The 16,815-nt window shown below is 42.7% G+C and overlaps 1 protein-coding gene across 11 annotated transcripts in view; it reads left to right on the top strand.

The window, feature by feature from the left end:
• LOC119965047 (transcription elongation regulator 1-like) overlaps nucleotides 1–16,815 on the top strand; it is a 130,321-nt gene that overhangs the window by 89,735 nt on the left and 23,771 nt on the right. For all 11 annotated transcript variants that reach the window (XM_038795277.1, XM_038795271.1, XM_038795270.1 and 8 more), the window contains 5 exons: nucleotides 221–309; nucleotides 2,752–2,909; nucleotides 6,555–6,621; nucleotides 7,271–7,406; nucleotides 13,643–13,732. In XM_038795277.1, the coding sequence (XP_038651205.1) occupies nucleotides 221–309; nucleotides 2,752–2,909; nucleotides 6,555–6,621; nucleotides 7,271–7,406; nucleotides 13,643–13,732 (540 nt within the window). The remainder of the gene's footprint in view (nucleotides 1–220; nucleotides 310–2,751; nucleotides 2,910–6,554; nucleotides 6,622–7,270; nucleotides 7,407–13,642; nucleotides 13,733–16,815) is intronic.

Raw genomic sequence — 16,815 nt, 5'->3', positions numbered from 1 at the left:
ACTTGGAAAAATTCTGAATCCGAGCATCAATGTCTGCCAGTATCTCCAGCTTCTGAGAGATGCAAGTTAATGGCACATTTATTTCAACTTGACATCTGGCCTACAATGTCATGATGACATTTGTGCTGTTCACAATGGTAAAAAGCTTGGAGATTCCTGTCCTGCAGCTTTAATCAATAACTGCCAATAACGCAGCTGTCTGCTTGCCTATTTTTTTTAGGAGCCAAAGGAAGAGGTGCTGACTGAGGAAGAAAAGGCTGCACAAAAAGCTAAACCTGTGGCTACCACCCCTGTCCCCGGCACACCATGGTATGTAGGCAGATGTGTTCAGTAAGTTGGCACTTTATCATTGTTAACCATTTATGTTCCTGTGTCTGTATTAAATTTTAAAACTATATGCGTAGGTACATAAATTTCTAAATTGATAAGTTGCACGATCAATATTCTAATTGCATTTCCTGTGCGTGACTTAATATAGTCATAGGCAGTTGGCAGCAGAGACTTTCAACCTATGAATCTGTACTCGGATTCTAAACTAGGTCCTTGAGGTAGGACAGTCTTTGGACCTAATTTGCATCCAGTTTTTCACTAAACTCCATTAGATTGTTGGTTTTCAATTTACATGAAAGCTGAGTGCAGGACATAACAAGAAAATATATTTGTACAACACTAATAGTGTTGTACAAATTTGTGTTTTAAATTTGTGTCTTTTAATGTCTGAACATCAATTTTTTGTACGTTAATTTATGCTTGCCTCTACCATTTCTGCATTGAATGGTTGGGCAGGCATGCAGCCTTAAGTTGAGGTTGCGTTTTAACTTAAAAAGACTGTTGAAGGTACTTCGGATTTGCCCCAGATTCAATTCAGCTCTTCCTCGCTAGCATCTTTGAGATTCAGGAATTGCTTTGGGGAGAGTTCCCTGCTCTGGACAATAATACAGCCAACATTGTCCTGCCATTTTATTTGGGTTCTGAGAATGCCTATCTGTAAAGAAAAATAGATTTTTGGGCAGCACGTGGCACAGTGGGTAGTGCTGCTGTCCACGGTACTTAGGACCCAGGTTCGAATTCGGGGACTGGGTCACTGTCCGTGCAGCGTTTGCACATTCTCTCCGTGTCTGTGTTTGTCTCACCCCCACAACCCAAAGATGTGCACGGTAGGTGAATTGGCCATGCTAAATTGCCCCTTGGGAAAAAAATAATTGAGTACTCTAAATTTATAAAACAAAAGAAAAACAGATTTTCAGAAACTTGAACCGTTTAACGTGGATGGCCGTTCACCTGTTTGTCTCAGGGCCTTAAGCGTTGTATTTTAATTAGGCTGGAATCCCTAGGTGATGCCATTTAATTTCTAATGTGTTTTGGGGAAGTGAGCATGAAACATTCTCCATGCACTAAATCGATTCTCATAATCAGCTCTCAAAATGCTGAAGAAAAGCAGCAGGGAGCACTGAGATAGTGAGTTGTAAGAAAACCTGCCATTTGCTTTCCTGTAATAAATGTCGGTATTACACTGGCACTGAATTAAATAGCACGACTGAGATCCTGTATCCTGGTGAAAATAAATCTTAGAAAAAATATATTTGTCCGTTGAAGGCATCAAGACTACCAGTAAAGGGATTTTGTTTTTGGTCCCTTGCGCTTTTGTTCACCCATAAAAGATGAAAGCTCTATCCACATCAAATTTGAACTGATTTGATGATGTGCAGTCGCAAACTAATGTGAAAGTTTTTTAAAGTTCAGGCAGATTAAATTTGTTTGAGTACTGGAACCCGCTTCCATGGCCTAGTGGATCATCATTTTGTTGGCAGGGCAAGCGAGTTGTTACGTAGCAGCCAATGAAAGTTAGAGCAGCAAAACCAAATCCTTGTGCGCTCAGCACGTCAGCATTAGCAAAGAATATTAACAGACGGTTATGTTGCCAGTAGATGGTGCTGCGGCACTTTATTTACATCACAGGATAGATTATTTAAAGATTATTGCATTCACCATAAGGATTGTTCCTCCACATATCAAAACACACCTTCTCCACATATCAGAACGCATCTTCTAGAGTAGTTATGCTCTATTTGGCCTTGTTGGTCTCTTATTTATCTATCATATATTCACTTTTAAATCACTCCATGCTACCTTTGTGTGCCACTATTGACATTGTGATAGTTAGTGATATCCTCCATTGCTCACAGTTCTATTCAGAGCTTTTTTCAAAGTTGAAATAAACAATCTTTGCCATATCTTCCCTTTCTTTCTGAGGACATTTGAACTTTTTAATTCCTTCAGTCTTTGTCTGATGTCTTTCTGCTTTCAAAAACCAAACCTGGTGTTGCCTGCTCAATGTTTTTAAATCACCTAATCTCTTTTCTGCATGGGAGGCAGTGGCATAGTGGTGTTTTCACTGGACCCGTGATCCAGAGACACATGGTTATGCTCTGGGGACCAAGGTTCGAATCCCACCATGTCAAAAGGTGAAATTTGAATTCAATAAAAATCTGGAATGTTGACTATGAAACCTTTGCCAATTGTCCTCCAGGGAAGGAAATCTGAAATCCTCACCCACAGACTCTTGCACTGCCTCTCTGAAATGACCTAGCAAGCCACTGAGTTCAAAAGCAATTAGGGATGGTCAATAAATGCGTGACTATTCATCTACATTTGTCACTTTGAAAAGATTTTTTGGGCAGCCATAGGCCACAGTCATTGTTTTTTATTAGCTGTTTGTTTGATTACCAATGTTTTCATTGTCATGTTTAGGTGTGTTGTGTGGACTGGTGATGAACGCGTATTTTACTATAACCCGACAACCCGTCTGTCAATGTGGGATCGGCCTGATGAGCTGGTTGGAAGAGCGGACGTAGACAAAATTATCCAGGAGCCGCCTCACAAAAAATCTGAGAATGAGAAGAAACCCGGTGAGCAATCCTAAATGGCTATTACTGCAGCATTAGCTCTGACATGCAAATCTTTACTGCTATGCTCTGACGCTTGGTCTGGCAATTTGAATTATTCCCCAAGTTTAATTAAATGCATGACTGAAAGCATTGATACCTCGTATGTGAATTTTTGAATTAAATTTCAAATATTATAAATGGAAAGTTTGTCCTGAAGAACTTGGTCTCTGATTTTTTTGGTGTCAGCTTTAAATACTTAAAACAGTATTTTTTTAACTGAAGTAAGTTAAGCTTTTTCTAATACTCAATTTTGTTAACGTGTACTCTCGTGACGGTACAAATTCACATTAAATTAACTTAAAGCATCTGTGGCAGGGGGATGGGAACCGATGCAGGAAGTTGGAAGGTAGTAAAACAGGGACAGAAGCAAAAGGAAGTAAGGGGAAAAGTGCAAGGCAGAGAAAACATAGTCAAAAATCAAAAAGGGCGACAGTACAAGGTACAATGACTGAGGGGAGCTCAGTGAATAGGCCCAGTAATACTAAAAGGAATAAAACTGGAGATGTTAAGATTCAAAACAGAGGTTAAAAAGAAACAACATAAGTGTACTTTACCTGACTGCTCGTAGTATTCGGAATAAAGTAAATGAGTTGATGGCACAAATCATCGTGAATGACTATGATTTAGTGGCCATTACTGAAACATGGTTAAAAGATGGTCACGACTGGGAGTTAAATATCCGAGGGTATCAAACTATTCGGAAGGACAGAGTGGATGGTAAGGGAGGTGGTGTTGCTCTGTTATTTAAGGATGACATCCGGGCAATAGTAAGGGATGACATCGGTGCTATGGAGGATAAGGTTGAATCCATTTGGGTGGAAATCAGGAATAGTAAGGCGAAAAAGTCACTGATAGGAGTAGTCTATAGGCCACCAAATAGTAATGTTATGGTGGGGCAGGCAATAAACAAAGAAATAACTGATGCATGTAGAAATGGTACAGCAGTTATCATGGGGGATTTTAATCTACATGTCGATTGGTTTAACCAGGTCGGTCAAGGCAACCTTGAGGAGGAGTTTATAGAATGTATCCGCGATAGTTTCCTAGAACAGTATGTAATGGAACCTACGAGGGAACAAGCGGTCCTAGATCTTGTCCTGTGTAATGAGACAGGATTGATTCATGATCTCATAGTTAGGGATCCTCTCGGAAGGAGCGATCACAATATGGTGGAATTTAAAATACAGATGGAGGGTGAGAAAGTAAAATCAAATACTAGTGTTTTGTGTTTAAACAAAGAAGATTACAATGGGATGAGAGGAGAACTAGCTACGGTAGACTGGGAGCAAAGACTTTATGGTGGAACAGTTGAGGAACAGTGGAGAACCTTCCAAGCAATTTTTCACAGTGCTCAGCAAAGGTTTATACCAACAAAAAGGAAGGACGGTAGGAAGAGGGAAAATCGACGTGGATATCTAAGGAAATAAGGGAGAGTATCAAATTGAAGGAAAAAGCATATAAAGTGGCAAAGATTGGTGGGAGGCTAGAGGACTGGGAAATCTTTAGGGGGCAACAGAAAGCTACTAAAAAAGCTATAAAGAAGAGTAAGATAGAGTATGAGAGTAAACTTGCTCAGAATATAAAAACAGACAGTAAAAGTTTTTACACTCTTTAAAAGTTTTTAAAGAGTGGCTAAGGTAAATATTGGTCCTTTAGAGGATGAGAAGGGAGTTTTAATAATGGGAGATGAGGAACTGAACAGGTTTTTTTGGGTCGGTCTTCACAGTGGAAGACACAAATAACATGCCAGCGACTGATAGAAATGAGGCTATGACAGGTGAGGACCTTGAGAGGATTGTTATCACTAAGGAGGTAGTGATGGGCAAGCTAATGGGGCTAAAGGTAGACAAGTCTCCTGGCCCTGATGGAATGCATCCCAGAGTGCTAAAAGAGATGGCCAGGGAAATTGCAGATGCACTAATGATGATTTACCAAAATTCACTAGACTCTGGGGTGGTCCCGGTAGATTGGAAATTAGCAAACGTGACAACACTGTTTAAAAAAGGAGGTAGGCAGAGGGCAGGAAATTATAGGCCAGTGAGCTTAACTTCGGTAGTAGGGAAGATGCTGGAATCTATCATCAAGGAAGAAATAGCGAGGCATCTGGATAGAAATTGTCCCATTGGGCAGACGCAGCATGGGTTCATAAAGGGCAGGTCGTGCCTAACTAATTTAGTGGAATTTTTTGAGGACATTACCAGTGCAGTAGATAACGGGGAGCCAATGGATGTGGTATATCTGGATTTCCAGAAAACCTTTGACAAGGTGCCACCCAAAAGGTTGCTGCATAGGATAAAGATGCATGGCATTAAGGGTAAAGTAGTAACATGGATAGAGGATTGGTTAATTAATAGAAAGAAAGAGTGGGGATTAATGGGTGTTTCTCTGGTTGGCAATCAGTAGCTAGTGGTGTCCCTCAGGGATCCGTGTTGGGCCCACAATTGTTCACAATTTACATAGATGATTTGGGGACCAAAGGCAATGTGTCCCAAGTTTGCAGATGACACTAAGATGAGTGGTAAAGCGAAAAGTGCAGAGGATACTGGAAGTCTGCAGAGGGATTTGGATAGGTTAAGTGAATGGGCTATGGTCTGGCTGATGGAATACAATGTTGACAAATGTGAGGTTATCCATTTTGGGTAGGAATAACAACAAACGGGATTATTATTTCAACGATAAAATATTAAAGCATGCCGCTGTGCAGAGAGACCTGGGTGTGCTAGTGCATGAGTCACAGAAAGTTGGTTTACAGGTGCAACAGGTGATTAAGAAGGCAAATGGAATTTTGTCCTTCATTGCTAGAGGGATGGAGTTTAAGACTAGGGAGGTTATGTTGCAATTGTATAAGGTGTTCGTGAGGCCACACCTGGAGTATGTTGTTCAGTTTTGGTCACCTTACTTGAGAAAGGACGTACTGGCACTGGAGGGTGTGCAGAGGAGATTCACTAGGTTAATCCCAGAGCTAAAGGGGTTGGATTACGAGGAGAGGTTGAGTAGACTGGGACTGTACTCGTTGGAATTTAGAAGGATGAGGGGGGATCTTATAGAAACATTTAAAATTATGAAGGGAATAGATAGGATAGATGCGGGCAGGTTGTTTCAACTGGCGGGTGAAAGCAGAACTAGGGGACATAGCCTCAAAATAAGGGGAAGTAGATTTAGGACTGAATTTAGGAGGAACTTCTTCACTCAAAGGGTTGTGAATCTATGGAATTCCTTGCCCAGTGAAGCAGTTGAGGCTCCTTCATTAAATGTTTTTAAGGTAAAGATAGATAGTTTTTGAAGAATAAAGGGATTAAGGGTTATGGTGTTCGGGCCGGAAAGTGGAGCTGAGTCCACAAAAGATCAGCCATGATCTCATTGAATGGCGGAGCAGGCTCGAGGGGCCAGATGGCCTACTCCTGCTCCTAGTTCTTATGTTCTCAAAGCACTTTCAAAGCTAGTTAAAGCTACAAATTTATTTATAGTTTAGCATGAATTGTTTTACCCAAGGACTTCATACTTGAAATCTAACTAGATTTAATTTTAAACCGATCAAACTATTGTGTAAATGGGACAAACAAATTGGTCTTTTTCTAATTTGAAGTATTTCACTTTTTTATTCAGTGAAAGAGGAGACTGAACCCCTAGAAGATGAATATGATGATGAACCAATTAAAGCAAAGAAGCGAAAGTGAGTAGTGTGGAACCAGATCAATCTGCGTTATGTACGAAATCTACAAAGAGCTGTCTCCTGTTTCTCATTTTATTCACATGGCTAGAATGCAGTGTGTTAAAAGCAATTTATTGTTTAAATGTAACTAAAATAATGTTACAATATTCCTGTTCCCTTCCTGAAAGCACTAACACAGGCTAAGGTTCAGCTCTTGAATGCCAGCTGCTCTGCAGCATCTCACCAAGTGACCATTCCTCATGCATCGATGCTGTGTGGCCTACAAGTGGGTTTCCTTGGCCCTGTGGATTTCTTCTTTTTTTTGTTAAATTTAGAGTACCCAATTTGTTTTTTTTTTCCAATTAAGGGGCAATTTAACATGGTCAATCCACCTACTCTGCACATCTTTGGGTTGTGGGGTTGCGACCCACACAGACATGGTGAGAATGTGCAAAAATCCACGCTGACAGTGACCCGGGGCTGGGATCGAACTTGGGTCCTCAGCGGCGTGATGCAGCAGTGCTTGCCACTGTGCCACCGTGCCGCCCTTGGCCTTGTGGATTTCAATGTTTTATAACTATTGAACCATTATAAGCGGAAACAGAAAGAATGTTTTGTCCTCTTAGGTTTTGAAATTGCTACTTTTTTTTAAAATTTAAAACTATTACAGGAAGGATGATCTTAAAGATCCAGAATGTGAGAAGGAGGCAGCTATGGAAGCTGAGATCAAAGCGGCCCGCGAAAGGGCTATAGTTCCACTGGAGTCTCGCATGAAACAGTTCCGAGATATGCTGCTCGAGAGAGGGGTAAGGACTTGTGTTGGCCGTCTTTTCTTGTGCAAGACTGTTGCTCCGCAAGTTGCATAAATCTTGTTCCTATTGAAAGAATATTATGCAAGTTTGGAGTGTTCAAACTGAATTTAGAAATAATTTCAGAATTTATTTGCTGTCTTGCTACATTTTTGCTTGTGGAATGGGGGGAATGGGGACGTGGTCGAGGGGTGGAATGATGTTTGTGCTGATTCTACTGAGGTAGAATGGTGTGTGAGGAGGGAGTGCTATCCCATCTCGGGTGTGCAGTAGTGCATGCATTCATTGTATAAACATCAGCCTCTGATAGATTCAGAGTAAAGTGCTTTCCACTGACTCGCAATAATGTGTATTAACCAAGCCACTGGGAATGCTCTCTCCTGGCTTTTTTTCTTCTCCCAGTATCTGAGTGAGATTGCTGGTTAAGGTTATTGTGGGCTAGTGTCTGTCATAATTAGACAGTGACTAGGAGAACTTATTTTGCTTTGCATCCTCTCAACACCAAATTGCCAGATGTGATGGTGCAGAATACGTGGGCTATATCCCCTAATCACCCAGGACTCTTAACAGAAGTCACTTGCCAGTTCCATTCAGATCAGAAAATTATCCTTATTTGCGCTGACATACAAATTGGAACAAAAATGTTGATTCCTGCATTCAGATGCTTGCAAAACCCTAAGGTGGCTTTGGTGGCTCTCATAGCAGTTGTAAGCCATTTGGATCTCGTGGTGAAATGACTCCATGCAGGTGGGTGACAACACTGCGAGCCAAATGGGTGGCGAGATAGAACATAAATCCTGCAGGCATCATAACGGATTATGTAAGAGTCAATGGAACTGTTCCAGACCTCCTGCTGTGTATGTTAATTGGGTCCAATGTGTTAACATATACAAAGAACTACATGGAACCGTCCTCCCATGTTTTCATAAGACACTCAAGTGAAGTTTTTGGCAGATTAGTGTGATTTTTGTCATTCATTTATAGATACATAAAACAAGCCTTCACCACCACTTGTTAAGATCGTAGCCGACCTTCCTGCCACCCCTAGCCCCACCCTCCACTCCTGTCTGGAATAAATTCAAAGACCCAGCCTCCACTTCTTTCTGGGGAAAGCAATTCCACTAACAACCCTCTGAGGGGGAAAAAAATTCTTCCCTCATCTCCAGGAGCGCTTTCTCTATGAGTACCTGAGTTTGAGTCTGTCCTATAAGAGGAAATATCTGCTGTACACGATAAGTGCCCTCAGGGTCTTGTATGTTTCACTGCAATCGCCTGTCATTCTTCTGATTGCCGATGGATATCGGCTCAACCTTTCTTTGTAAATTCAGCCCTTCATTCCAGCAATGAGTTTGTGAACATTCCCCAAACTGCTTCCAATGCAGTGATATTATTTTTCAAATAAGGAGAACAGAACTGTTCACAGTACTCCAGATGTGGCTCACCAAGGCCCCTGTATAGCTATAGTAAAACTTTCCTACTTGGATATTCCATTCCTCTTGCAGTAAACCTGAATGTTCCATTTGCCTTCCTAATCACTTGCTGTTCCTGCATATTAACTTTCTGTGATTCATGTACCAGGACGCTCAGTTCCCTCTGTACCACGGTTCTACAATCTCTCACCATTTAAATAGTATACTGCTGTTCTGTTCCTCCTGCCAAAATGCACAAGTTCACATTTTCCCAACTTCTCCGCCAATCTTTCTCCCCCACTTACTTTACCTTGCTAACCATATATTTGGTTCCTTCATCCAAGTCTTCGATATAAATTGTAAATAGTTAAGACCCCAACACCAAGTTATAACCTGCCAACCTGAAAATGACCCATTTATGCCTACTGTTTCCTGTTGGCTAACCAATCCTCTATCCGTGTTAATAGCTTGCTTCCTCTGAAGTGCCTTGAGGTATTTTTTATAACACTAGGAGGCACTATGTAAATGTCATTTGTTTACATCCTTTAGTGCCTGGACATTGAGAAATAATATCTTGTCTTCAAACATTGAGCCCTCACCAGAATCCAATCCATCCATTCCTACAGGTTTTGCGGGGAAAAAGGTTTGGGATAGTCAGTGTTGTGCGAATACCTTCAGCTTAGCTTCATGTCAAAATATATGGGTAATGCGGTGCTGATCTTAAAACTTTATACAAGTGAAAAGAAAGATTGTATGTTTCACCATCCATCTGGAATATCATGATGATACTTTCGTGGCAATACTCAGCATGTGGTTTCCCTAATCAGATAAGCTATTATCCTATACTGTGGAGGGTGTTGTCATTTGAAGAAAGATGACGATCCTGCCAGGTAGGTAATTTATATTTTTACACCAATCTCTCTCTTCCTTCCTCAATATCCATATGGTTGCATTAAGATCACATTGGTGGCAAGACTTTCAATACCTCACCTCGTTTATTGACCAGTGAGCCAACAGAATCTGTGTTAATAGCCTACTTAAGACACCTTAGTTGATCCTTATCCTTGACCCAACACCAGTGATTGACAGTGGGAATCACAATGGGGAGACTGGGAATCACAATGGGGAGACTGGGAATCACAATGGGGAGACTGGGAAGCACAAGGGGAGACTGGGAAGCACAAAGGGAGACTGGGAAGCACAAAGGGAGACTGGGAAGCACAATGGGGAGACTGGGAAGCACAATGGGGAGACTGGGAAGCACAATGGGGAGACTGGGAAGCACAATGGGGAGACTGGGAAGCACAATGGGGAGACTGGGAATTGGGGCAGCACGGTAGCACAAGTGGATAGCACTGTGGCTCCACAGCGCCAGGGTCCCAGGTTCAATTCCCTGCTGGGTCACTGTCTGTGTGGAGTCTGCACGCTCTCCCCGTGTCTGCGTGGGTTTCCTCTGAGTGCTCCGGTTTCCCCCCACATCCCAAAGACGTGCTGTTAGGTGGATTGGCCATGCTAAATTGCCCTGAGTGACCAAAAAGGTTGGGAGGGGTTATTAGGTTACGGGGATAGGGTGAGGATACAGGGATAAGCTGATTCCAGCTTGGGTCACTGTCTGTGCGGAGTCTGCACATCCTCCCCATGTGTGCGTGGGTTTCCTCCGGGTGCTCTGGTTTCTTCCCACAGTCCAAAGATGTGCAGGTTAGGTGGATTGGCCGTGCTAAATTGCCCTTAGTGTCCAAAATTGCCCTTAGTGTTGGGTGGGGTTACTGGGTTATGGGGATAGGGTGGAGGTGTTCACCTTGGGTAGGGTGCTCTTTCCAAGAGCCGGTGCAGACTCGATGGGCTGAATGGCCTCCTTCTGCACTGTAAATTCTATGAAATTCTATGGAAGTGAGGGCTTAGGTGGGTCGGTGCAGACCCGATGGACCGAATGGCAATCTTCTGCACTTTCTGTTCTATGTGCTCTATGTACAATGAGGAGATTGGAAACCACAATGAAGAGACTGGGAATCACAATGGGGAGACTGGGAATCACAATGGGGAGACTGGGAATCACAATGGGGAGACTGGGAATCACAATGGGGAGACTGGGAATCACAATGGGGAGACTGGGAATCACAATGGGGAGACTCGGAATCACAATGGGGAGAGGACTCCAGGCAGTTAATTTCACTCCTAAACCAATGGGTGCTGAAACCAATTTCCACAATCCAAATGTTGGCCCCATGTGAGATGAATGCACAGCATGGAACTCGTAAGGGTCCTTCCTGTTTATTCCCTTATTTCTCCTTTTATTTTGCTGTTATTATTTTTGATCCATGGGTGATTAGAATGGACATGTATTTTTTAGTCAAGCAGCAGAGAGAATGAGGAATTCAGAAGTTACAAGAGAAAACTCCCAGCTAGTTTGAAAAGGAGCATCAGAATTTTCGGCACCAGAGAGAGAGATGGGCTGTGACTCCATTTGATTGGCTGGGGTCCAATGAATTGGCCCAAAAGGGGGTGCTCTGCCGGTAGCAGGTGGTGATTGGATCTTGTCCCAATGGAATGATTTTTAGAGTCCCAATGAGCTTCAGCTTGACACTTTAAAACACAGGAACAAGAACTCTCTCCTCCGTGTTGTCTCCAGAAAGGCAGTGAGTGCTGTATTCCTGAAACTACTGAGGCCTGAATGAATCTACAGTAAAAGCCTCGAACCAAAAGCAAAGTTTGAAGAGGGGTATGGTGCCAGAAGCCATCATAGAATCCCGACTGTGCTGAAGGAGGTCATTCGGCCCATCGAGTCGGCACTGACCCTTCGAATGACCACACCACCCAGGCCCAATCCTCTGTCCGAATCCTGCAACCCCACTCTAAGGGGCAATTTAGCATGGCCAATCCACCTAACCGGCACATCTTTGGACTGTGGGAGGAAACGGCAGCACCCGGAGGAAGCCCACGCAGATATGGGGAGAATGTGCAAACTCCACAGTGACAGTTACCTGATGTCGGAATCGAACCCGGGTCCCTGGCGCTGTGAGGCAGCAATGCTAACCACTGTGCCCCCGTGCCGCCAATTTGAAACAAAAGACTCTTTCCTTTACCCCTTTCTTCCCCTCTGTATTTGTTTGTCCGGAGTGGGTGTGTGGAGCGGAGAATTAGATGATAGTTAGCCAGTTATATTTGCAGCAGATTTCATTATAGTTATTGTTATAAATAAACAGTAATTATGTTTAAACTTACAAATCTGGTGTTGACCAAGGGGCAAGGACTTGGGTAATTTTCAAGAATTGTTGGTTAATCCACTTGGGTTGTGCTCCATGTCAAATGGGCTGGGATTGACCGTGCATTAGCTCCGGGTGTACTAACAAACTGAACCTGGAATTAATGCAGTTGTGTTGAACCTATGGTCTGAAAACCAAATGCAGCCCTGTGACAAGACACCCTTTGAAACCCATGCAATAAAACCTTGATTATGCTTGCTTCTTTTCTTTTTAACCCGTTTGAAATTTCTGATCATGGAAGTTTGGCATGGGTCTTTTTAAAATGCTGTTGTCTCCTTGCAGATGAATCTTAAATGAACACCCAAGATCTGTTGGTATCAGCAACTTGAGATAGAAAAACTTTGCATGCGGCCCCAACTGCTGTGTGTTTGTGAGGCCCAAACTGACTAAAGCCTGGACTCTTACTTGGTGCGACACAAGGCTATTTGTGGTGGCGTAACATTCTATAGTGGATTAAGAGTACCACATAAGAGTGCTCATTATATAATGTAGCATTTTTAAACAAGTCATGTTGTGCTTTTTTAATGGATGACAGTATCCCAAGTGTAGGACAGGTTAATTTACCCCAGTTTCCTGAGTTATACATTTCATGGGGCATTCCTCTAATTTCATTTCTTTCTCCCAGGATCTTGCCCAACATCTTGTGCTTGCAAGGTTTTGTTGTATGACTTGAACTTCAGGTACTTCCTTGCCCAAAGGATTTCTCTTAATTTATGCACCGTAGCATAAAAAGAGCTAACAGAACTTGTGATCAAAAGATTAAACTTCAAGGCTTTGCCTCCATGGGAGCTCCCGCTGTGGTCATTTTAAATGTCACCCGGTGGTAGATCTTTTAATGAGAAACTAGTTGACTGATATCATAATTGTTAGTGGAATTCGAGGCCAATTAGTGGGGAAATTGCCAGCATCCCACTGTTGCTTGTCTTTTCTAGCTGTAGTCACTTAAGGTGAAATTGTCGAGATAATGAATTTGATTTGATCGTTCCAAGGAATCTGTCCAAACTTCCTTTCCTTCTCTGAAGGCCTTGAATATTAGTTAAGGTACAGACTCAAAGGCACTGGCAACCCTCTGGCATCTAATTGACATGAGCCTTAACAGTGAGTGTTGACAGGCTATTTAACTGTTGAGAGCATCACTGGGACTCCCAATCCTGTTCTCTGCTAACCTTCACTTTATACCTTTCAACGGTAATCACAGGATGGACAGCACAAACCACTTCTTTTCCTATTTTCACTCGTGCTCCGAGGTCGCCATGGGTAATGGAAATGGTTTGGTTGCCATTCTCACATAAATCAACTGAGACCAGAATTAAACTTCGAACATGATGTTTGGTGTTTCACCTGGAGGGTGCTTCACTTTATTAATCTTGGCAATTAAAGGAACTTTTCTTTTAACCATGGATTTTATACGTCAGTAGAAGTGCAGAGGGGCCAAGATTTGTATTCATATTCACAGTTCAGTTCCATGTGCAGATAACTTCCTCTCTGCTGATCTCCAATGCTTAAACCTTTTGGATGAATTCAGCTCAGCTGCTTTTTGTTTCTCTCTCTGTTCTTTTAGGTCTCTGCATTCTCTACATGGGAGAAGGAACTCCACAAGATTGTTTTTGATCCCAGATATCTCCTTCTGAATCCAAAGGAAAGAAAACAGGTAACAGCGGGACAATCGTCTGCACTATTAGGGATGGGAGGGAATGAACTGCACAAAACTGGAGTCAGTATCCGATTAGCAACACGTTAATAGTTTTTGTAAAGAATTCCTTTCTCACTATTTTATTAAAGGGCTAAATCTTGCTGCAGTTCAGTTCCACAAGTACTGGCAACCCACTGATACCTTGACTGGGGCCACCGAAAGACAAGAAAGTTTGCAGTTATATTCCTTAAATGTCACTGTGCAACTATTAGCAGTGGGGTGCCAAGGACATGGAGCAACATACATTCTATTTTTGGAACCAGTGGTGATTTATTTAAGTATGTGCCTCTTAAGTTATTTTGTGTGGCAACATGGAGGTCTTGTGTGCAGATTGAGACTTTAGGGTTGCTTCACAGCCTACATGAAACATTGACACTGAGTAGATAAGCAAAATTATGCACTCGGGTTTATATTTTTCTTTGGAATATTAAATGTTCAAAGTATAGGCTGTGGCAGATATGAAGGGTATAATGGCAAATAGATCAGTCTCCCTTCTGATCTTGGTTTTAATTGTCACTATTGATTGTCCAGACACAAGTTCAGTAGTGAACCAGATTCAGCTCCAGGAAGACTTGCGCAAGTATGAACTTCAATTTATTAACAATGTGCTTGGAAGCATGCTTCCCAATCCTTCTCATTGCTGCCATTCCTGATTCCCACCTTTTCCAAGCACTGCATGCTAGTCAGTAGCCGACATGAAAGATTGTCTGCATCCATGGATTAACAGCTGAATTTGGAAATAATCGTTCAGATATTCATTAGTATAATTGAGTCACGCAAAGATTGTTGCTGATTTCAGATTGCAGCATGAGCTGCCATATATTATCAGGAATAGGTTAAGTAGATAATGCTGCGCATTGTACCACATGCCCACAAAATGTCAGGAAAGCATATATAATTGCCTAACTTTGGTACAAATAAGATAGATTAGAATCTGGTAGTAATAATGATCTTCATGTGATGATGCATTGATGATGAAAATCTACTTCTATAACATTTTGCCAGATCAAAACTGCCCTGGTTATCCTTCGACTTCACATATGGTGTACTGCTCTGATGTCACTTTTTTTTTAAAAACTGTTCGGGTTTGGTACATGGTCATTATCACACTATAGTCAGCCCAAGTATCTTCAGGCACTGTGAGCACATATCAGCAGCTGTTCCTTTTGATTAGGACAGTTGTTTAATAAATATGGATCTATGGTATGGGATTGAACTATGTAGATGCTTTTGTAATTCAAAAACTCTGCTTTGTTTAAGAATATCTTTTAACAAACAGGCTTTCAACTGTGGGATCAGGGTTTCAAATTCTGACCAGATGCAAGTTTGCCATCTCTGCATGTCTAAGTGCCCCAGGTGAAGTCAGACATTCACAGCAGGGAAGGAGGCTTCGGCCCATTGAGTTCCCAATTCCCACCATCCTCTGGGTGAAAACATTTCCTCTTAAACCTAGAACATAGAACAGTACAGCACAGAACAGGCCCTTCGGCCCTCAATGTTGTGCCGAGCCATGATCACCCTACTCAAACCCACGTATCCACCCTATACCCGTAACCCAACAACCCCCACCCCCAACCCTACTTTTTATTAGGACACTGCAGGCAATTTAGCATGGCCAATCCACCTAACCCGCACATCTTTGGACTGTTCTCATTTACCCTAAATCTATGTCCTCAGGTTCTGAACCCATCAACAGTGGGGAATAGTGTCTTCCTACTTACTATCTAGGTCCCTCAGAACTTTGTGTAATTCAGTTAGGTCTACCCTCAACCTCCTCTATTGCAAAGAAAACAAGCCTTGCCTCCCCAACCTTTGCTTGTAACTAAAATTCTCCAGTCCAGGCAAATTCTCATAAATCTTTGTATACTCTCTCGTGAAATCTCATCTTTCCGAACAGAACTGTAGCCTAACCAAAGTTGATACAGTTCTAAAACTTCCCAGCTCAGATGGTGGGGTTGAATGTAATGCATCATGAATCCAAGGTCGCGGTTGAGGCCATACTCGTGGGCGGAACTTGGCTATAAGTTTCTGCTCGGCGATTCTGCATTGACACGTGTCCTGAAGACTGCCTTGGAGAACGCTTACCCAAAGATCAGAGGCTGAATGCCCTTGACTGCTGAAATGTTCCCCGACTGGAATGGAACATTCCTGCCTGGCAGTTGTCGTGCGATGTCCATTCATCCGTTGTCGCAGGGTCTGCATGATCTCGCCAATGTACCACACTTTGGGACATCCTTTCCTGCAACATATGAGGTAGACAACGTTGGCCGAGTTGCACGAGTATGTACCACGTACCTGGTGAGTGGTGAGGAAGCAGAGTTCTACCCGGCACAAAAAAGTTGATCCAAGAGTACGAGAGTAGACCTGAAGGACCTAAGAAAAGAGGAAAATCTTTCTCATTTGGACGGACAAATCTCCACTGGTCTGCCCCCCCATCTCCATAAAGACCAGCCGAATAGAAGCTGGTCCCCCCCCGCCCCCGTGATCCAGAGTCAGACGTTCCCACTCTGTAGGGCAGTCCAGAAACTACTCCAAGGGCCTACCCAAGATAGCCGCCAAACCCCACATCAAACCAGAATGAAGAAATGTTTGTATCCGGTGTCAGAAAACTACCGCCACCCCCCCCCTGCCAAACCCCAACCAAAACAGCAACAAAAGTTTTAAGCTCATGCAAATACTCCCATCCCTCTGCTACAGTTAACTAACTATATAATTAGCAGGACCACCCCCACACAGAGTAATAAACATAACAAAAAAAACCAAACCACAATGGTAACCAGCCCCCCACCCAAATCCAACTTTAATCGTTCCAGGAAAATGAAAGAAACAAGAACAACACCCATCCCACAGTAAAAATCCAAAACGCCCAAAGAACACCCCACCAATTCCCAAAAATCACACTCCCATCCCATACAGGCGCATCTCCCAACCAATATAGACCACAGTTACATCAATCCCAGTCCATGCTTCTGCACAAACGCCTCTGCCGCCTACGGAGCCTCGAATCTTTCAATTCATAAGTCACTTGGAGGTCGAGGATG

This window comes from Scyliorhinus canicula, chromosome 4, assembly GCF_902713615.1.
Source record: "Scyliorhinus canicula chromosome 4, sScyCan1.1, whole genome shotgun sequence".
Lineage (NCBI taxonomy): Eukaryota > Metazoa > Chordata > Chondrichthyes > Carcharhiniformes > Scyliorhinidae > Scyliorhinus > Scyliorhinus canicula.
The sequence above is the reverse complement of the archived record's forward strand: the minus strand, read 5'-3'. Positions and strand labels throughout refer to the sequence as shown.